This window comes from Colletotrichum gloeosporioides, assembly GCF_011800055.1.
Source record: "Colletotrichum gloeosporioides strain Lc1 chromosome Unknown consensus_17, whole genome shotgun sequence".
Classification (NCBI taxonomy): Eukaryota; Fungi; Ascomycota; class Sordariomycetes; order Glomerellales; family Glomerellaceae; genus Colletotrichum; species Colletotrichum gloeosporioides.
This window is the reverse complement of record NW_025544662.1, coordinates 2,799,964-2,820,859: the sequence shown is the minus strand read 5'-3', so window position 1 is coordinate 2,820,859 and position 20,896 is coordinate 2,799,964. Positions and strand designations below refer to the sequence as shown.

At 56.2% G+C, this 20,896-nt stretch overlaps 4 protein-coding genes across 4 annotated transcripts; 3 read left to right on the top strand and 1 right to left on the bottom strand.

The window, feature by feature from the left end:
• Positions 1 to 9,859: 9,859 nt before the first annotated feature.
• On the top strand, positions 9,860 to 14,200 carry GCG54_00011635 (Anucleate primary sterigmata protein A; the record flags this gene model as incomplete). The annotated part of the gene is made up of 2 exons (XM_045411536.1): positions 9,860 to 13,055; positions 13,107 to 14,200. 2 exons carry the CDS (start codon positions 9,860 to 9,862, stop codon positions 14,198 to 14,200), a joined length of 4,290 nt encoding a protein of 1,429 aa, XP_045268594.1.
• Positions 14,201 to 15,148: 948 nt separating this feature from the next.
• Positions 15,149 to 16,096, top strand: GCG54_00011634 (OTU domain-containing protein 2; the record flags this gene model as incomplete). The annotated part of the gene is made up of 1 exon (XM_045411535.1): positions 15,149 to 16,096. The coding sequence occupies one exon, from the start codon at positions 15,149 to 15,151 to the stop codon at positions 16,094 to 16,096; it is 948 nt and encodes a 315-aa protein (XP_045268593.1).
• An 84-nt stretch (positions 16,097 to 16,180) lies between these two features.
• GCG54_00011633 (uncharacterized protein) lies at positions 16,181 to 17,093 on the bottom strand (the record flags this gene model as incomplete). The annotated part of the gene is made up of 2 exons (XM_045411534.1): positions 16,181 to 16,543; positions 16,635 to 17,093. The coding sequence occupies 2 exons, from the start codon at positions 17,091 to 17,093 to the stop codon at positions 16,181 to 16,183; spliced, it is 822 nt and encodes a 273-aa protein (XP_045268592.1).
• Positions 17,094 to 18,399: 1,306 nt separating this feature from the next.
• Positions 18,400 to 20,896, top strand: GCG54_00011632 (Argininosuccinate synthase; the record flags this gene model as incomplete). The annotated part of the gene is made up of 22 exons (XM_045411533.1): positions 18,400 to 18,431; positions 18,506 to 18,518; positions 18,601 to 18,653; positions 18,742 to 18,797; positions 18,855 to 18,877; positions 18,954 to 18,988; positions 19,045 to 19,103; positions 19,157 to 19,214; positions 19,267 to 19,294; positions 19,350 to 19,360; positions 19,436 to 19,572; positions 19,625 to 19,678; positions 19,726 to 19,742; positions 19,790 to 20,008; positions 20,058 to 20,074; positions 20,136 to 20,164; positions 20,217 to 20,271; positions 20,332 to 20,384; positions 20,436 to 20,489; positions 20,543 to 20,700; positions 20,757 to 20,795; positions 20,858 to 20,896. 22 exons carry the CDS (start codon positions 18,400 to 18,402, stop codon positions 20,894 to 20,896), a joined length of 1,239 nt encoding a protein of 412 aa, XP_045268591.1.

Below are 20,896 nucleotides of genomic sequence, written 5' to 3'. Positions count from 1 at the left end.
ACAGGCACTTGATGCAACACCACGAAAAACATCGCCACGGCATCAAGCACATTCTTCAGTACAAAACAGCCTGAAAAGTTCCGCCGCCCTGCTCGTTAAAAATCCAAGGCTACCAATACATGTATTCGCCGGGGATATCTAAGTTGAATAGCAACTGCTGTCTGGACTTTACCGAAACCCAGAACGTGTCCCGGTATGTGGTCGAGCTGGACTACTGCTTGTTTTCAAGCTTTAAAAGTGGCCATTCAGGCCACGGTATCCGAACAAGCCAGAATAACATTCTGCCAAAGCACAATGTCTTCATTATCCTGAACATCTAGAGAGTCTGTACTCCAGAAGACGTCAAGAAAGACAATCTTCGTGTCTCCAGTCTCTTAGGTGACCGCAAACGCGGTGTTTTCAATGTATTCCTACAGAAACACCCGGGAAACATCAGAGCCAGGGACAGCCATCTCGAGACGAAGTAACACACGAAGAAGCCACCCGAAGTGCAGTCTGTCAAGGTACCACGCAATGACTTTTTGAAAGAAATAAGACTTCACGTTTTGCTTCATTCGCTTAACCTCATCACGCAAATTGTGATAGCAGACATATATATATATACTTGGCTCGCGAGGTTAGACCTTTCCAGGTTGGCAGAAGGTTCATCTGGGAATTCGGAACTAGGCATCGTCTACGCAATAATTAGGTATTATATAAGAAGCCATGCTGAGGCAATGCCAAGTGCTTTGCAACAACAGTGATACAAATATGACAACTTTGAGCTGCCCGCAAGGCAGACACTCGACGATGGATGTGAGCCTCAAACTCCACCATGTCTCTGATTCCGCAGGGCCAGACCCGTCGACGAGTGATTCAGCACCCAGACGTATTCGTTGGGGTTTACTCAGTTACCGACACCAATGATACATAGACACAAGACAAACCGCGCTGGTGGCCCAGAATGCCGTAAGTTGTGCAGCAAACATTCCTGCACCACTTTCGAACGGAACCATCAAGGCTTCCCGATAAGAAGAAAGGATGACACGCATTGTGTTGTACCGTCTTCTCAGCAACCAGTCAACTGCCACGTTGTTATGAATACCCACGCAGATGACTAGACGACATATAAGAGCGTTCAAGACTCATACCGACGTAACGTCAACGTCGTTGACCCTCTTACCATGCACCAGCAATGACACATCTAGTGCCGACGGAGTTCGCATGCCCAGAGACTCCGTACATCACATAAGTACCTTGCTCGCCGGCTGACCTCGCCACTGACACCGAGGGTGAGAAGTCCTCGGTGATTACACGCACCCCAGGCGAGGCAGGCAATTCACCGAGACCCCATATGTGCTTAATTGCCACATACCGAGAGCAAGCACCCTCTTACCCATGACGTATACCCATCGGGGAGTAATAACCTGTATCCTGGAAACGAGATTTGAGGAATAGGCGTACATCAAGGTCATCGACAAGCTGGCAGAACCAACTTCCCAGGTCGGGCATCAACTCAAGCTGCTAGTCCCTGGGAATCCCGGTGGATTGACAATATCAATGTATGGCGTAGAGCGGAATCACTCCGCCTTGGTCTTGCTCCCTCTTTGAGCAGAGCCGTGGTGAAGCAAGTGTAAAGCATCTCGCTATCTCACACCTAAAAGCTCGAATCTCGCCTGCCAACTGTGGAGGTTTGCGATAACGAGGACATTTGCCACACCTCCAACATCAAAGCAGGCTTCTGGAGTTGGTCGACCGATCGACAGACCTCTAGAATTGTTTCACGTTTCACAAAAAGTCAGTGTATATTTGTTCTTCCACCCAAAGTCGAGACCATCGACATAGCCAGGGAGCTTCGGGCCGGTGGTACGAGGTGTCGACACCCGCAAACCAACAGAACGAAAGAGTTTCTGCCGCCATTTAAGACCAGGAAGGGCTGACCAGTGATGCTCGGCGAAGCGATTCCACGGCGGATGCGTGAGTTCCGATCACCGGTACCGACTTACATCAAAGTTTGGTTTGGTGGCTTGCCAATCCGTCTGATGTTGACAGTGTTGTCTCCAATCCGCGCCCACTTGAATAAGCCCAAAGCCTCGCGGGAAGCTTTGAGAGCGGAAAACCGGCCAGCCCGTCATCTCGGGCTTTCTGCCCCAAGGAAGTCTAGCAAAGTCCGTCGTCCAGCAGCGTCGCATCGCAGTGCAGCTCGCCGAGCTCGCCGTCGGCCCCATTTGTTAAAGCCATGGGAGGCGGGGAAGACTCAAGGACCGGGGCGCCAAAGGGCCCAATTCGCCCATCGCGCACTGATGGTGTTCGCGCAACCGTTCATACCAATCATCAGATCTTGGCATCTGAGATGAACGGCAGCTCTCCCGCATATGCACGAGACATGCCGCTGCCCAAGCTCTTCGATCCCAAAAAGCTGTTCCACAAACTCGACGGGTCGAAAACTAAAAACAACATCCGCACATCGTTCTACCGAAGGTATTCCCCACGTGAGATGTTTCGTCTGAAGCAATCATGGTTGCGAGTCTGCGACTGAAATTTCCTCCTTTACGTAGTGGCAGTGTGCGAAATGAATGGAGCCCTCTCGGTTGGCGAAGAGATGAGGCTGCTTTGGGAAGCAATGGGAAATGACTGACCCCATCTTTTTGTGCGAAGCTCTGGTTCGGCTCGTATGACGCTCTTCGCGACGTGGTACTATTCTGATGAGTAATGGGGCTTTTACGGTAAAAATCCGGCGATGCGACGTTCTCAATCTCGTTGAGTTGGTCAAAGCCACGATTCTCTGGCGTGTGCTGGTGGCTTGATGCTATTCCTGGATATTTGGCCAAATGCCACAGTCTCATTGTGATAACATTCAGCTAACCAAGATCCTGCAACGCGGTCATTCAAGTCTCCTGCCAAACATAGCTTTGAATGGGTTGATCTGGCCAAGTGGGACCTCGCATGTCTAGCATGTTCTTTGCTGGAGCACAAATGCATGACATTTGTTTGCGGAAGATAAAATTTCCCGTGGACGCGTCGCTGTGCTCCTCAAACTGTCTTGCATATGCACAAGGGCCTGGTCGTCACCAGCGAACGTGATGAAGCTGCAGTCTCCGCTTAAGCAACGAGATGAGGGCCCGCCGCCGTCGGTGTAGCTGGCCGACGCCTTGAAGAAAGTTCGATGGCGTCGTCTCCTCCATCAGATCTAGAGGTGCTTCGACGACATCGGAACTGGCTCGGCTTATCTCTGATATGACGCGAGGAAGACGGGTGGCGTCTCGTCGTGACGAGAGACGAAGAGGGAAAGTGCTAAGAAACGCGGGCCGAACGGTAGCATCTGCAATTAGTGCCATTGGGCCATGGATCCAATTGAGTAAACGACCATGGTCTAGGCAATTTCATTGCAGGCATGGTGGCGCCTTGGTGTATATCTTGCCTTTGGCGCAGTCCATCACTAGCCATGGTGATGAGAGCTCGCCCGTCTGGCACGGTGCCGTATCCAGGAGCAGTTGTCTTCATCTGCCAGGATGATGTCGCGGATCATGCAGGTTGGTTCACAATCGTGAGGAAACATGAGGAATTGCGTAAACCAGCCCGCGGAAGGCATCCGGCTGGAGCGGCCTTTAGGTTGGAGGTGCGTTTGCTCTATTCGGGGCCTTGAGGTGAGGAAGCCGACTCCACCCTCCGCGATGATTGCCTTCTCCTGCCCAGGCTGTCAGCAAGAAGCATGTTCCCTGCGCCAGGATGTTGGACCTGAGAACCCTGAATTGAGTTGGGCACCGGAAAACATCCCAAAACACCCGGGCCAACGCCAACAGCGCAAACTCGGACGGTTCGTGCTAGCGCAGAGTCTCTGGCGCAGGGGATTTTCTTATTCCAAGCCCCATTCATCTGGTTATGATATGAGAGTGACAAGATCAGCGGACAATTCTGACAAAACGGCGTAAGCGGAGACAGCCTCAAGGCCGGTGCGGGATCGGTAGAGCTCCGATACTAGCGAGTTATCGAGGCTGTCATAAGAGACTGGGGGCCGTCATGGTTCGTGAGGGGAAGACCTCGGCGAAGGTTTGCCCAGTGCTGATAAAGGCACCAACAACCAGTGACGGCTTCTCTGATTAGTGCAAACAGGTTCAGAGGATCGAACTCGAGATTGCCAGGAGGGGGCGCGAACCGACGCGGCGGCGCCGGAAGCTTGCAACTTTGCAAGCTGGTCGAACAACTTGCAGGGTCAATGGGACTGGGGATGCAATCTTGCTTGCGCGGTCTTGGTCTCCTTGTTAGGAAAAGGGGGGTCGTTGGAGCTGGAGAAGACGGCCAGCGACCCAGAAATTTAGTCGGATATCGAGCCGTATTCCGCACGCCTGGAATTCCGGGGGCTCTACGAAGAGTCAAGACAGTTGCATCTCTGGCTCGCTGGAAAGGAATATATTGGTTAAGCGATGTCGAGCCGATGGGATCATTGAAACGAAAGGTCTCCGACGGCGGTGGCGGCGTCGAACCTAGGGACTGGAAGAAGACGCAATATTCGTGCCGGGAGGAACCAGACAAAGTTGCTGTCTGGGCTTGGGTTCTTCAGTTGCGCGAACAGACAATGGGTAACGATCCGCTTCCCGTGGTGATATCGGAGAGCTAACAACAGGCCAGGGGAGCCACCACGAATGGGACCAATAAACGTATTTGACATCGCCTCTCCTCACGGGGGTCCCACGGTGTAACAGTGGAATTGGCTGGCCATGATGAGAGAACGAGCAGGGTGGTTTGCTGGGGTCGCGAGGCCTTCAAGCCTTGCGCCGTAAACTAGTGGGTTCCGCTGCACAGCAGGTGCAGATGTAGCTGCAGCGCAGCGGACGCGAGGCGCGAAATCCAACGTCCAACAGCCTCGACTGTGCTTCCGCTGTGACTGTGCCTCTGACTTGCATCTAATGCTTGTTCCGCGAAAGCTTTGCGGATACCACTTGACGGTTAGCACTTGGCGATTGACATTCGCCTACGGACTACTTGTGTTCCGTGGTTGACTTGTCGCAGGCCATTTGTGCCTGATCGACAGGTACTTCATGTGCGTGCGCGCAACATGGCAAACGACGTGGGCTGTGCATGGCTGTCGACAACGAACCTCGGAAGGTTTGAGTCAAGTCTCAGTGCTTCAGTGTCTCAAGAGGATGAACGTCAGGGCCGCGTTCTGAGAAACCGGGGCTGGATTCTTCCAAGGGCTGCATGAATCTCTCCGCCAGCCGGAGGAGTGAAAATGCAAATGCAAAGCTCAGACCCCCTCAGCAAGGCACGGTTGACGGCAGCCGGCAGTTCGAGAGTCGAGGAACCGAATGATTCGGACAGGTTGAGTGCCAGGGAATCCCTTCTGCGATGGGCGCGCACAGTCTCTCGAAGGATTGACAACTGTCGGCACATCTGGTGCTGGCGGGCTGTACAGGTTTTGGTAAGAGATTGACGGCCGGGTTGACAGCGGACTGTGCTGCTGTCAGGCGATTTAGTTGCGACCCCCTGACTTTGTGCTCTGGGATGGAAGTCCGGGCGTTGATTGGCAAACGGCAGACGGAACAATTCTCGAGGAAAAGAAAGGCATCAGGAGGTCGAGGACCGAGGACGCGACGTTGCGGCAGGCACATGGATGCGAGGCCTCTCTGTGTGCGCTGGCAACGGCCAAACAGTAAGCCCGTGTAAGGCGTCCAAGGGCGAGACATGTGCGCAGAGCTCACTGAGGTCAGGATTGTGTCTTGGGTACCCGTTTTGTGCAATGAGGGTAAGTCCGTACGGGCGCAAAGCTTGTGTAAGAGAGCTGGCTGACCACGGAAGCTACCCATACTTTGTCAGGTAAGATCCGTACTCGTCTTGTTCTCGAGATTGCGCGCAGGGTGCTTGCGGTGGACGTGGTCCGTGACGAGTGCAATTGACCAGGTCAACACGAGGCACGCCGCAGCGAGGGGAGACTGGAGTATTCGCACCGCACCGTACCGTAGATAGCCATAGGAATTGGCACGAGTAAACAAGACGACACGATAACGGCGAGTGACGGCGGGCGACGAGGACTGCGATCAGCGCAGCCAGGAAATTGCGGGCTGTCGGTTGGAGAGGATCCTATTCGACGGTGATGCTGGAGGATGGTTGACGGCCGGCCAGCTTGGAGGACCAACGCGGGTTAGTGGGCGAATTTCTGAAGGTCCCCTTCCCCCCTTCCCCTGGGGACTTGCTCGACCGGGACCCCTGGAAAGAACAGCTTCTTAGCGTCTTTCCGGTGCAAATGGCTCCCCCCACTTCTCGCTCCCCAAAGGGCAGCGGCGGGTCCACGGCGTCCCAACTGAGGACATCCCCAGCCCGTCCCTCCAAGTCTTCCCGGATGTCTTGAATCCTCCCTGTTGGTGCTAGCGAAGCAGGGTTCATCGTGGGCGCAATTAGAGTGCCTACACTTTACAGAGTGAGAAAAATCACTTGCCTGCCAGAAGGCAGAACCTGAGGCGCCGAGATCGTGGCGGACGAGCGATAATCTATCTGGGTTGATCCCATCGGCGCCCGTTTCACCGTGGGTTTTTGTTTCTTGCTAAAATCTGCGGCTGTTGATCCGTACGTGGATACCTGTACCTGCGATGCCGTCCGGCGATTCACACGATTCGCATCACCCTCTTCACAGTTACACTGCAGTTCCTTCCCTACGAGGAAAAGTGGAGAGGGCTGACGAAAAGATGCCTGATTTTAGGAGGAGGTAGGCACGATGCACGGAGGTACATCCGTACTCGCTGTTGCCCGTTGTTTTTAATCAGAGAGCAGAATGTAGAAGGAAGGAGGAGCTCTCTCGAGTCTCCTGTCGAGTCTCGACAACGAGTCGTCCCTCACCCGAATTGCACAAAGACGGAAAGAGCGGACTGCCCACGTGTTGTGGGAAGACGGACTCGCGCCTGCCCGTTGAATATGCAACTGCAAGTGCGTCCTTCCTTGCTCCTTCTGAAAACCCCCAATCGGCGTCTTTGTTGTTGCTGCTGAAAAGACCCTTCCTGCGGCCGGTTTTCTTTTTCTCCCAATGATCGGCCTGACATGACTCCAGCTGGTTTCCGTCTTTGGCCAGTGTAAGAAGAGCTAGCAGAACTCTGCAGCGGCAAGTCTTCGTGCGCCATCCGGCGAACTGCTGCTGCCACTGCTACTGCTAACTTAGCGTGCCTTGAATTCCAATGCCGCAGCAGCAAGTTTTTCTGCTCGCAATCTCTTCGCCCCTTGGCTCTCGTGGTCAGTGGCTTGCGTGGGATGAAGTTTTGAAAGCATACTTCGCTACGTAAAGTAGAAACGATGCCGTGCTCCGGGCTGTACGATGGGGCACACCAGCCTCAGAGATGGAGAGGGGGCCGCTGGGGCCGAACAAGCTCATATCGCCTTATTAAATATAATCAAAAGCCGGCTGCAAGACCTCGCGGTTTTGGACGACAGATGTAACGGCGCCATCAACAGAAAACAACAGCCGGCCTGGGCCACGACGACCGCCTCGCACTTGCCCCCGCCCTTTCATTTGCTCTTGGTCTGACAGCCTCGTGCACGCGTGTCGGTCCAACTCGGATGCAGGTCGTGTCCTTGGATTTTAGCAATTGCTGGTCTTGGCCTTTTGTTGGACGACCTACGAGTAGGTATACATACGTAAGGTAAGCAATGGAGAAACAGGAGTCCTCTTGGGGCTGGACCGTTGCCGTTGGCCGCCGCCTCCTCTTGTTGGATGATTTGATCTAAATGGTCGCCTGTGCCTGGACCTAATTTATCCCCTTGCCATCCGGTTGTGTCTCTTGTCTCCTCCCATTTGACAACCTGGCTCGACTACGTACCTCTCTCTGTGCCCGACCTAATCTAGCTAATCTCGTAGACCAGGGCTCATGATCCCATCACATTGCATCTGCGGCCTGGCTGTTGCCAATGCTGAAAAGCCTACCTAGCACAAGCAGCTGCTCCTGCGCTCCAGGCACAGGCATAGGCTCAGCTTGCACTTCACTTCCCTTCTTAGTGCACGTCGTCTCCATCACGCTCACCTGCCTGCGCTGGCCCGTGTCCGTGTCGTTGCATGTGGAGTTGCGCCCAACTAAATCGTACATAACCTGTGTGATCACTCTGCCTCCATGGATCATGTCCCCATTCCCACTTTGAGAGTCGTTCACCCCGGCCTTACCCTACCTACCTTAGTGCTGTCCATCCCATGCTCCTCACCCTGGCCCGTCCCATTGTTCCCATCCCATCTCAGCCTGTCCCATGCTTGAAATGACTGAATAGCCTGGCGCCGCGCACCCGGGTCTTCACTCTCTCCTTTGCGCCTCGACTCGTACCTCTCGACACCCTCAAGGAGCTCTTCTTCCTTCTCTCACTCTCCTTCGAGTCGAGCCGAGTACTGCCCTCCGTGCGCTGCCATTGATCCTCCAATTGGCCTCGGATGTAGCTGTCTGTCTCGTCCCTCCTCATTGTTGGGATACACGTCCTACCTGCTGCTGCTGCACCACCGATTCTCGCGCCCCCGAGCCCATTCCAAGTTGCCACTTCACTGTTGGCACTTGTTGTACTCCGTCGAGTCCCTTTTCCCTTTTTTCGCCATTGCCCGTCTTTCAGCCCGACGGCGCGCCGTTGCTTTCCCAACAGCAACTTGTTTCTAAAATTTCCGATACACCATCGACCCTCCAATCTACCGCTCTCTGTAAGTCATTCTGTTTTGTCTCAGAAGAGCTTGGGTTCTTGCGGCCGATCGCCGCCGCGGGAGAAGCTTCAGAAGAAGAAAGAGGGAAGGAGGTCCGGGAGGAAGAGGCTGACCACAATTCCCCCCCCCCTCCAGACCATACCAAACACACCAAAACCACCACCAATTCAAGCCTCTCCGCCTTATCGCTCATTTCTCCAGACCAACGTTTCTTCTCAACTAAAACCCACCATTTATTTATAAAAGTAATTTGTACATCGCCTCCCGCGCCCATTCGAACCGAACCGAGGTCCTTTTGCTCGTCCACTGCCGCCCTTCCTTCCCGCAGTCGCATTTCTCACCTTAACCTCCACCAAACTCAATTTCAAACGACATGTCGACTTATTAGAGATCGATAACAAAACGGCCGCCGACTCATTACGACTTTGCGAGACGTTGTCATCCGTTCTTACGACTGCCGGTCCTTCGATTTCTCCTTTGTCTGTGACGTTGATTTCGGGCTTCGAAAGCCAACCAGTTTCACACTTGATTTCTGTCCCTATATCTCTCCGTTCTTAAGGTGGGCATCCCTTCCCCCAAACAGCTCCCGAACATCCCTCCCCGGTTCCGTTATACCAACTTATACCACATGGGTTCCAAGGATATTATGCTAAGTCGACTCTTTTATCTTCCAGAAACGGCACACTTGAGCGAACCTCTCCCTATTTCTTCTGTCTAATTCGGCTTGAGCCGTCACCTATCACCTTTTCAAAAAGCAAACCGCTGCTGCGCCCGTGACGCAACAGTAGCACCTTCGCCAACAGCGTCTTTCTCTGGTGAGTTTCACCAACTGCAGTTCATGCATCTTCCTTGCCGCAGCTCTCGGCGTCTCCCCCCTACGATGTGCCTCTCCCGTAGCACTGAACACTAAACTAACTCGTCAGTTCAGTGGGGGTTGGATAGCGTCAATGCACCCGTGATTGCGCGGTCGGACTGCTCCTCCAGCGCCTGTCATTTCCACCGTCGGCAAGGATCCCTGGGGCTCACCTGTGTGCTTTGATCCCCTACATTTGATTTTCCCCGAAACGACTGGAGATCCAAGCACCTTTGACTCGCTGTAAGCCGAACAGGTCCAGAACTTGAATGCTTACCTTTTTTCCGGAGGGGTTCAATTGAGGACCACCGCCTTCGTTGCATCTCGCCGTGAGCAACCTCACTGTCTCTCACCCAGTCGGTCACCTCAACATGGCTGTCTGGGAGACTGATGACGAACACGGCGGCCCGGTTGCCGCCACCGCGCTGCCCACCCCACGAGATACACCACACAGAACACCATCGCGAAGTTCGAGAAAGTCACGACGCTCAGTTACCCCTCCGAACGGCAAGAAGAGCCCCTCACCACCCCCGGTACCCAATGAAAAGAGCTCGAAGCGGTCCTCGAGAAACATCACCAATGAAGATAACATCAGCGTCCTCGACCCCCGCCGTTTTACACCAACCCTGCACGCTAACCTGGTAGCCGAAATCCTTAACTTGCGACGCGACCAAGAGGAGAAGACGAAGCTCATTGAGAATCTAGAGGTGTCGTTGCATGCTTCTCGCGAGGAACAGGAATCACTTCAGGAATCGGTAGCCACCACCACCAAGGAAAGCAGGTCCTTGAAACGTCAACTTGCTCTGCTCGAAGGTGGAACCTCTTCTGCATTGGGCGAACTTGCTCGTGAAAGGGATGAGGCCGTCGACTCCATCACAGAAACGAAGAAAAGACTTGAGGCCGCTCAGAAGAAAATTCGAAGTCAGGAGGAAGCCGAGCAAAAGATTCACGACCTCTGGTCCCAAGACAAGGATTCCTGGGAAGAAGAGAAGCGCAAGTATGAGCGCAGAATACATGTTGCGGAGAGCCGCTTGAAGGTGGTCCTCGATGAGGTCACCGCCTACCAGGCTGCCCAGGCCAATGGCCATGCCGCTGAGAGCGACATGGAAGACAACAATGATGCCGCCAGTGTCCGCACCATGAGTATGACAAACAGCGTTCGATTTTCCATGCAACAAAGCCCTGGCAAGGTCAATAACGTCAACTCTCTCGCCGATGAGCTGAACCTCGATGGCGACGATGACTGGCAAACCGATGATGGTGGACGTGAGAGCGCCTTGTCTTTCCATCGCCACACAAGAAACATGAGTCGTGAAAGCGTACTCTCCAGAATCCACCGACGAAACCAAAGTCTCGAAAGCCCTCAGCGCCCTGGAAGCGTTACGCGAGGCAGACTCTGGATGAACCAGCCTGTCTTGGAGGCCCTGGAAGACGGGATCCAAGAGGACGACGAGGATTTGATGCCACCGCCTCCGCCACCAGCCCCGAAGGTAACCTACACCGATACTGGAATTCAATTCTCGCCCCCGCCGTCGCCACAGCTGGAGCCGGTCAAGCCGTCTACTCCTGAAGTTCCGGCCAAGATGGAAGAACTCACCAAGCTCGATGAGCCCGTCAAGGCTGAGAAGCCTGCTGAGGTCGAGTCCGTCCACCGTGAGTCGGAAATTGAGGCGATCGAAGCAAACCAGCGACGCAAGCGTGTGCAGATCAACCGTCCCTTGTCTATCGAGCCTCGTCCATACAACCACATGGTCTCGGCCGGATCTCAGACTGTCGAAGAGCCCCTGAGCCCACCCAAGACGCCCAAGTCGCCTTACAGGTCCACGACACCCCCTCCTCCTGAAATCCCCGTCACAGTCATGGCATCATCTTCCACTCAGACCGACTTCCCCGAGCCCGAGCCTGAAGAGAAGCCGCAGCCTCTGCCGGAGCTGAAGCCCGTTCAGGAGCTGCTCATCCCCAGCATCAGCATCATCCCGCCGACGAGCCGTCCTACCACGCCCAGGGAGCCTAGATTGCCGCAGTACACGAAGGATTTTGGCTGCCAGGTGTCTATCATTGCGTCCGCGCCAATGAAGTCAACTGCTGTGCAGACCGAAGAGATCCTCGTCGACAAGCGCTTGGCCAATCTCCCCGCGCACCTGCGACCTTCCGCAATCTCCTCCAGGCCATCATCTCCCAACATTGCTACTGCCATCACGACGGATGACCCTCGCCACTTTTCGCCCGTACCAAATCACCTTCCCCCAAGGAACCCCAGAAGACTGGCTACCAAGCGCAGTCTGACGGATATGCCTTCGTCTCCACCAACTTCGCCCATGTCGCCCATGTATGACATGGACACCAAGGATGCCTACCCTGGCAACAACGATGATGGGCCTCTTTCTGGAAACAAGGCACCCATGCGACGCCCGCACCGTATCAGCAGCCTTTTCGCCGGTTTTGATGAGCACAGCTCTGACGAGCAGGATGAGTTTGCCGATGCGGATGTCAGCGACTCGGAGTACCGCACCGTTCTTACTGCCCCTGGCATGAGAATGACGGATTCCAGAGCTTCCAACCGTACATCAGTGAGCACATTTGCTGCCTCGCCGGCATCGCCAGAGCAGACTTTAAAGAAGTCTGCGATTGCCCGAGGCGCGGTGCGTTCTATGGGGCCTGAGAGCTATGGATTCGGCCAGGAGAACAAGGAGATGGGTTCCAAGAAGCCGCCCATGAAGTCTTCGGCACGTGGCGGATACGACAGATCTAACGCTGGTCCTTCCAGCCGACCTAATGGTATGCGCAAGGCCGCCTTGATCCAGAGCGGCATCTCGAGTCACCAGGGCCGTCCTAGAAGCCCTAGTATTCCCGAGGCTCAGCCTCCCTTCCCTATACCCACGCGAGCCAGCTCGAGGAGGCCACCATTCAGTGCTAGCGCGCCGAGTGATGGTCAGCGAAGCCCGACGAAGATGGACGCTCCCTGGCACCGCCGGGGCATTGGCCGCAGCCACTACCGTGCCAACAGCATTCGCAAGACTCGTTCCGCCGCCGCTCTGCCTAGGACGCAGAGAAACAGGAGGCACGGCAGTCGATCGCCGCCGCCGATCCCCCAGCACGCGGAGACCCCGGAAAGCCCTGGCCTTCCCCCTCTTCCGTACAACGACATCACCAGCCCCAGATACGACACGAGCTCCAATTACAGGTCGCACAGGTCTCGCCTGTCTACGAACACAGCTCAGACTGCTACCACCGACCTCGCTTCTGTCGGCGGTGTCTCGCAAAGCGCGGTGTCCAACGGCGCCACTTCCAACGCAGCATCCAGCGGTGCTGCCTCTAACGGCACCAATGGCACGGCCCAGGCCACCGGCGTTGTCGATGCCATTGCGCAGACCATGGTTGGCGAGTGGATGTTCAAGTACGTCAGGAGACGCAAGTCTTTCGGTGTCTCTGATGGCGGCAAGGACGATTCCAGCAATGACCGCCACAAGAGATGGGTCTGGCTGGCCCCCTATGAGAGGGCCATCCTCTGGAGCAGCAAGCAGCCCAACTCTGGCAATGCTCTCCTGGGCAAGCCAGGACGCAAACGTGAGTGCTCCCTCTATCTTTGATGGCCTACACATACTAATTTGAACTCAGTCACAATCCAATCTGTGCTAGATGTCAAGGACGACAACCCCCCGCCCCGCGGCCAGGGCAATGTTTTCAACCGATCCATCCTGATTTTGACGCCGCAGAGAGCATTGAAGTTTACAGCCACGACATCGGAGCGACACTATGTGTGGTTGACTGCGCTGTCCTTCCTCGCCCACTCGACCCAGGCGCTTCCCGAAATCACACCTTCCCCTCAACCCGTGAAGGAGACTACGGTACCGGACTTTGAAATGCCTCAACCCAACAGGCGAACTGGCATCCGTGATTCGATCCGACTGACAAAGAGCAAGGCCCCGATAATCAGAGACGCAGCACCTAGCGTACCAAGTGTCCCCAGTATCCCCAGCGTGCCTAGCGTCCCCAGTATTCCCTCGTCTCGTGTTGGCGACAGCGGCAACTACAGGCAGCAGGAGCAATACGCTCCTATGCCGAACATCAACAATAACAACACCAATACCAATACCCATCAGCGCGAGCGGTCAGAGCGGTCAATTGATGCGGCGGAACCGCCCTTCATCCCTCGCTTCACTGAGCGTGGAGAGCGTGGAAACCCGACAGGTGTTCATGGGCGCAAGCGCAGCAACACTGGCGGCCACGTCCCGCCACCGCTATCTTTCCGCGGCTTCTCCGGACCTGGCAGCATCGGGCAGCACAGCTACACCAACAGCAACGCCGGCAACAGCGTGGGCACGGCCGGCTCATCAGACATCTACCAGTCTCACCAGTCCCAACCCTCCACCGGCGGGGCACCGAGCTGGCCCATGAGCACCGCCGGCTCCCAGCGCACATCAGAGGCCTCGTCCCGCCCGGGTGCCAACTTCTTTGATGCCATCGGCACGGTTCGCATGGAGGCCTTCATCAGCCCGCTGGCCTACTCCCGCTTCGATGGCGACCCCGACGAGCACGAGGAGTACAGGTACCGAGCCCGCAGGCGAAGCAAGGAGCTCCGCCGCCGCCAGAGCCGCAGCCGTCACCGCGACAGCTACAGCTCGCGCGGCACCCGCACCACCGACGGCTACTACAGCCGCATGGGCACAGAAGATGACTTCTTCCGAGACGACCCGTTCAAGGGTTTCTAAAGTTGTCGATGAAGGAATCTTCTCTAGCCATTTTCTTTTACACTCGTCTCGTAGCGAAAGGTTTTCAGCTGGAGCGCTCGGGGTTGCCATTCATTTCGATTACCGATACCCATTATGTACTGTTTCTTCTTGTATAACGTAGGGCGGGCGAAAGGAGGGGGATACACAAAAAAAGAAGGGAGACGTGAGGGTCGCCTTCTGTGTTTGGAGTTGGGGAAAGGGGCAACGGCAAGATGGCCGCTGCTGCTGACCGATTAAGCTTATGTCAGGGAAGACATTTGCCATGTTTCCGGTCCAAAACATGGATGGATAGGCATCGTGATGGAGGATGCCTGGCGGGAGGAGGAATAGATGTAAGATGTAGCCGATCCCAAGCAGGGAATTGGTGCTGGAACTTTGCTAGTGTATATAGGTCCCTTGCGGACGATTCTTGCTAAACAATTGAATACCGTGAAATAAGTTAGTCTTGTTGGGTTCGGTGTGACATTGAATTTAAAGAAATGTTGGCATCACAGTACCTCAGAAGCTGGCGTCTTACACAGGGACCTCTGACGGCGATGGTGTGGGACCCCGCACCGACCCCACCAAGAAATTTCACCCCTCTGTTGCCCAGCCCAAGCTCCGTACCGCCCACCTGCCGCCTCGTCACAACCACCCTCCCCATCGGTCATCCACAGTCGTTTACATCTTCTCCAGCCGCCAGAAGCTCCCCACGACCAATCTTCAACCACCCTTCGTTGATATCTTTAGAGGCTGCTACCCACGAACGCACGGCCGACTGCGCAATCTGTCTTCCCAGCGTACCCCGCCATCCGACGGCACATCCCACCGCCAGCTCACGAGCGCCGAGCAGAGAGACCACTCTCCCACGCCCTCGGCCGCAACCCATCCTCCATCTCGCACGCTGCCCATCCCCCCTTCCTCTCACCCGGCCACACAACCGCCACCATGGACCCCGCCGAGACCCTCGAGCAGATGCAAACCCGCCACCGCAAGGAGCAGCGCGACCTCGTCGGGCGCATCACCTCCAAGAAGAAGAACGCGACCAAGAAGACGCGCAAGGGCGTCAACGACGAGTGCGCCGACATGGAGCGCCGGCTGAAGGAGAAGCAGGCCGAGGAGCTTGCCGCTCTCTCCGGTGGCGACGGAGCCCCCGGGCCCGAAGAATCGGGAGACGAGAAGGATGCCGCCGATGACGAGGAGATTGCGGACAAGCTTGCGCAGACGACGATTTCCAAGCCCGAGACGACGACGACAGCGCCCGAAGAGACACAATCAGCAGGAGGAGGCGGTGGTGGGGGGAAGAAGCGCAACCGCCAAAAGGAGCGGTTGGCGCGCCGCGCGGCGGAGGTCGAGGCCGCGGCCGTCAAGGCGGAGGAGGAGGCCGCGAACATGACGGACCACCGCGGCATCGAGAAGACGTACATGCTCAACGAGTTCAAGGCGCACTCGCTCTCCGAGAAGGAGATCGCGCCGGACGGGCACTGTCTCTTTTCCGCGGTGGCGGACCAGCTGCAACAGAAGGGCATCCCGCTGGCCGGTGAGGGGGAGACCAGCAAGCCGGCGCTGCCGTACAAGATTGTCAGGCGGCGCGCGGCGGAGTGGATGGAGGCGCACCCGGACGACTTTGCGCCGTTCCTGGAGGAGGGGCTGGAGGGGTACGTGAGGAAGATCCGGGACACGGCGGAGTGGGGCGGGCAGCTGGAGCTGGTGGCGCTGGCCGGGGTGTACGGGGTCGAGATCCGGGTTGTACAGGACGGGCGGACGGAGAAGATCGGGGAGGGCGGCGCGGCGGGGGAGGAGATTTGGTTGGCGTACTACCGGCACGGGTACGGGCTCGGGGAGCATTACAATTCTTTGAGGAAGACGGCTACGGCTACGGCGACGACGGCGTAGAGAGAAACATCTGCTCATGTGTGTGGGTGGCATGTTTAATGTATTAGATGTGGTTGTGTCTACGGTCATCCTCCCTTTTTTTTCTCAGCGGCTCCAGACGTGGATCCAGTCGCGGACTGTGCCGTCCTCGTTCATGCCTGCCTGGTGCGTCCTGGGCGGTTTGATGAGCTCGAGGCGTCTGAGGCCGTTTGCCGCGTCGAACGGGGGCACGATCACGGTGTCTGTCGGGTCTCCCTTCTCCGTGGAGGAGGAGAACTCCAGGGCGTCGCCTGGGCGGGCGAGGAGGGCGAGGTAGATTTCCGGGGTGAGGCCCCATGGCGGGCCCGGGGCGGAGAGGGGCTTGCCGGAGGGGAACTCGAGGCAGACCAGGCGGCCGTGGGGGGATAGCAGGGAGGTCATGCGGGTTGCCCAGTGGGGACGGGCCGAGGGTGGCAGGGCACAGAGGAACTTTTTATTCACATTAGATGGAGTGTTTTTATGGTGTTGGAAAGACAGAGTGAAGGCTGAGTGAGTTGGTGGGCGGGCGGCGGAAGCTCACAGTGTAATCAAAGACCAGATCAAACTTCTTCTCGCGGCCCCATTCCTCCAGCCACGCGTCTGAGAAGAAATCGCCCGACAGCCAAGTCACGGTGCCGGGGCCGACTCCGTTCGGTTGACGGGCCGAGCTGGCATCGGAAGCCCCGGCCTTCTCGTTCTCGATCGCCTGGGATATGGCGGTGGCGGAGAAGTCGAGGCCGAGGACGTCGTAGCCGAGGCTCGCGAGGAGGAGGGCGTCGTGGCCCTTGCCGCAGCCCGGAACCAAGGCGGTCGGCTTGCTTGGGGCGTCTGGCGGCGGGGGAGGGACGAGGTCTGGGCGGGTGGTGAGGACGTCCTGCAGGGCGAGGGAAGGGCCGCCGCGGTCCCAGGGGGTGAACTTTTCTTCCCAGAAGGCGGACCACTTGGGCCCGTGGGTTGAGAGGGGGGCGTTGGAGAAGGCGTCGGATAGTTTGGAGGACATGGTTTTGTGAAGGGTGGGATGAACGGGTGTGAGGTGAGTATCCGGGCGCGGGCGTGTGTAGATACCGTTGTTTGGCGGGGTCGATGATAAGACGCTGATGGTGATTTGGGCTAGATGCAGAAATCAAAACCAGAAGTCAAACAATAAGAACAGAATGAAGAACGTAGACAGCCGGCTTGTTGCTGACACAAGTCGCCCGGAAGAGAAGCCGAATGAAGTCATGAAAACCCCAAGGAGGCCGGAGCCGAGACGTCCTTAGTCCCCGAAGAACCCCGCGATAGAAAACTGCCCCGCGTTTTTGGGAGGACGGAGATAGGGATCCCTGTCGCCGATTTTGCGTGTTAGGCTGTCTACCTCTGGCACGCGGCACACACACGCGCCAGTGCGCGCAGTAACGGCCTTCCTCCTCCGGAATAGAGGAAAAAGGGGACGTTTACCCCAGACTGCAAGGTACACAATGCCTCTCTCCAAGCCATTCCGCCTTCCGAGGCTGTATGACGTCTGACGCAAGGTACCGGAAGGGGAGGAGGTTGTGCGTTGTGAGTGCTACAGCGCTGCTTCCCCACGGTGCTGTACTCCCGTGTGTCACTCTGAAGGCGCGTGCTCCAGCTGAGGTGCTGCCCCTCAGGCCCCCCTCCTCCTCATCTTCCCAAGGTTCCTGTGTCATTGGATGGGCTTGCGATGAAAAGGGGGCTTTGGTGTGCTTATCGCTCTGGCCGTCCCGGTGGTGGGTCGGGTGTCGCCGGGATATTCCTCGCTGGAGCATGACGCTTTTGGGTGACCTGAATCGCTGCAGACTTGGAATGGACGGACAGCTGCTGACCGCTCCGAGTTGATGTTATTGTTGGGGGAGAGCTGAATGGCGAGGTGCGAGAAAAATTGCAATTGAAGGGATGGGATTGGTCGGGCTTTTGCAGAGTGCAAACGCGGTAAGGCGACCTCGAATGCAGTCACTCCATGTAAGTAGGAAGGTACGTACGTAGGGTTGAGGGTGCTTTTGCTGTGCGCTGCAGCAAAACTTACCCCTCCAAAAGCCCACCTTAGGCCGGTGCCTTTTTTTTTTCTCGCCTTATCTTATCGCAATCCCCGATCCCGGCGCATTGGTGCTGTGACTCTACGGCACGCCCGCAGCAAGCTTGACCGAAATTTTGATCCCGTTTCTTTTCCCTTTCCCAAGGTTTTACCAAACCCACACACAAACATCTTCCTCTTCACTTCTCGTTCCGGTCGCCTCAATTGCAGTCGTCGTTGCTCCACGTTACTCTCCAAGAACCCAATTCATCTTTCAACTCAAACATCTGTCAACATGGCTGGTTCTAAGGGCAAGGTCTGCCTCGCGTGCGTATAACCCCGCCCCCGCGCTCCGCGCAAAAAAAAGAGTCATTCGCAGGACTGACACCGTGAACCCACAGGTACTCTGGAGGTGTATGTCTCTTCACCAATCCCCGATCACGACGCGAAGTCGGGAATCGACGTCAAGGGACTCAATGCTAACTAATTGCTCAAGCTCGACACCTCCACCATCCTGGCATGGCTCCTGGAGCAGGACTACTCCGTCGTGTGAGTCGTCCCACCCCCGCCAACTCTCTTGGGAGCTCGCGAAGCCTCCGCCCCGCAGGAGCTGTTCAAGCTGACCTCGATCTCACAGCTGCTACCTCGCCAACGTCGGCCAGGAGGAGGACTGGGCTGCCGTCGAGAAGAAGGGTATGGACTCCGTCCCGTCGCTCTCTTGTTGGAAACGTCTGTGCTGACACCCCGCAGCTCTCCAGATCGGTGCCGAGAAGGTATGACGATGCGCAACAAGGCCCTAGGCTGAATTGGCTTCTGCAAAGGAGGGTGTACACTAACATGCGCCCAAAGATGATCATTGACGACCTCAAGCGCGAGTTCGTTGAGTGAGTGTGGCCCAAAAGCCTGTCTCAATGCGGTACGGATCGCTAACGCTGTCTAGGGAGCTCTGCTGGAAGGCTGTCCAGTGCAACGCCATCTACGAGGACCAGTACCTTCTGGGTATGACCGACGCGATCTTCTTCACGATAGACAAACGCTAAAGAGGTCTTCAGGAACCAGCTTGGCTCGTCCCATCATTGCCCGCGGCCAGATGAGGGCTGCCGTTCAGGAGTCAGTCGCCCAGAGTGTGTCATGAAGGCGATGAGACTGACAGACCGTTCAGGGGTTGCCAGTTCGTTTCTCACGGCTGCGTAAGTGAATTCACCGTCTTTGACTTACACGCGCTTATACTAACTCAATTGGCAGACCGGTAAGGGGTACGTAATTCAACTTCCACCGAATTGAGGTCCAGGCCTCCCTCGACGAACGAGTTTGTCTGACACCCATTTTAGCAACGACCAGGTCCGCTTCGAGCTTGCCTTCTACACCATCAACCCCGAGATCAAGGTCATTGCCCCTTGGCGCGACCCCACCTTCTACAACCGCTTCCAGGGCCGCAACGACCTGCTCGACTACGCCGCCGAGAGGGGTATGGACGATAGACGATCCCAAAACAATAGTACGATACTGAGACTTTTCAGGCATCCCCGTTACCTCTACCAAGGCCAAGCCTTACTCTATGGACGACAACTTCGGTACGCATGCCGTCTTCAAATTTCAGGTCCACGCTAACACGTCACAGCCCACTGCTCCTACGAGGTAGAGCCTCCGTCGACCCAATCGCGAGCCCACTAACAGTGATGTAGGCCGGTATGCTCGAGGACCCCAACGTCACTCCCCCTGAGGACATGTGGACCAAGACCGTCTCCCCCCTCCAGGCCCCCGACGCCCCTCTCGACATCACCGTTCACTTCGACAAGGGTCTGCCCGTCAAGGTCGTTACCCCCCAGCAGACTGCTACCGACCCCGTCGAGCTGTTCGGTCTCCTGAACGCTCTTGGCAAGGAGCACGGTGTCGGCCGTATTGTGAGTTTTTCGTCCGATCTTCGTATGAAATGCAGCTAACGGGTATTAGGATATCGTTGAGAACCGGTACATATGCACGTGACGCTCTTTGACGTTCATGATAGCTAACTTGGTATCCCTATCACAGCTTCATCGGCTTGAAGTCTAGGGGTTGCTGTACGAGTCCTTGCCTTGTTCATCAGATTTTCCGCTTGCTGACACCTTCCAGACGACTCCCCGGCCATGACCATCCTTCGCCTTGCTCACATCTCCATCGAGGGCCTGTAAGTTGATCCTGGAGGGCTGGTATGCCACTTGATGAGTCCGCCACTAACACGCTGCAGTGTTCTGGATGGAGCAGTCCGCAGGCTCAGAGATAACCTGAGCAAGCAGTGGTGTAGGTGAAACGATACTTCGTGATGAAAATCCTGCTAAATTTGTCCCCCAGCTGAACTTCTGTACAATGGCATGTACTTCTCTCCCGAGCGTGCTTTCCTCCAGCGTAGGTTTTGTCCTTATCCAAGTCTCTCGACAACGAACTAACTCCTGATACAGCTTCCCTCGACTTCTCCCAGCAGCGTGTCAACGGTGAGGTCCGCCTCCGCCTCTACAAGGGCAACGCCTACGTCCTCGGCCGCACTTCCCAGGAGAAGCTCTACTCCGAGGAGGACGCCTCCATGGACTCCCTCACCACCTTCGACCCCTCTGAGACCGTAAGCAGGCCCCGGAAGACCTTTGTGCATGCACCGGTTGTTAATAGAGCAAACAGTCTGGTTTCATCACCATCAACGCCATCCGCCTCAAGAAGGTAAGTCAAAATCCACGGTCCTCTTTTATCTCTCAAGATTGGGGTTGCTAACTATGCAATAGTACGGTCTTCAGATGGCCGAGGCCGGCATCAAGTTTTAA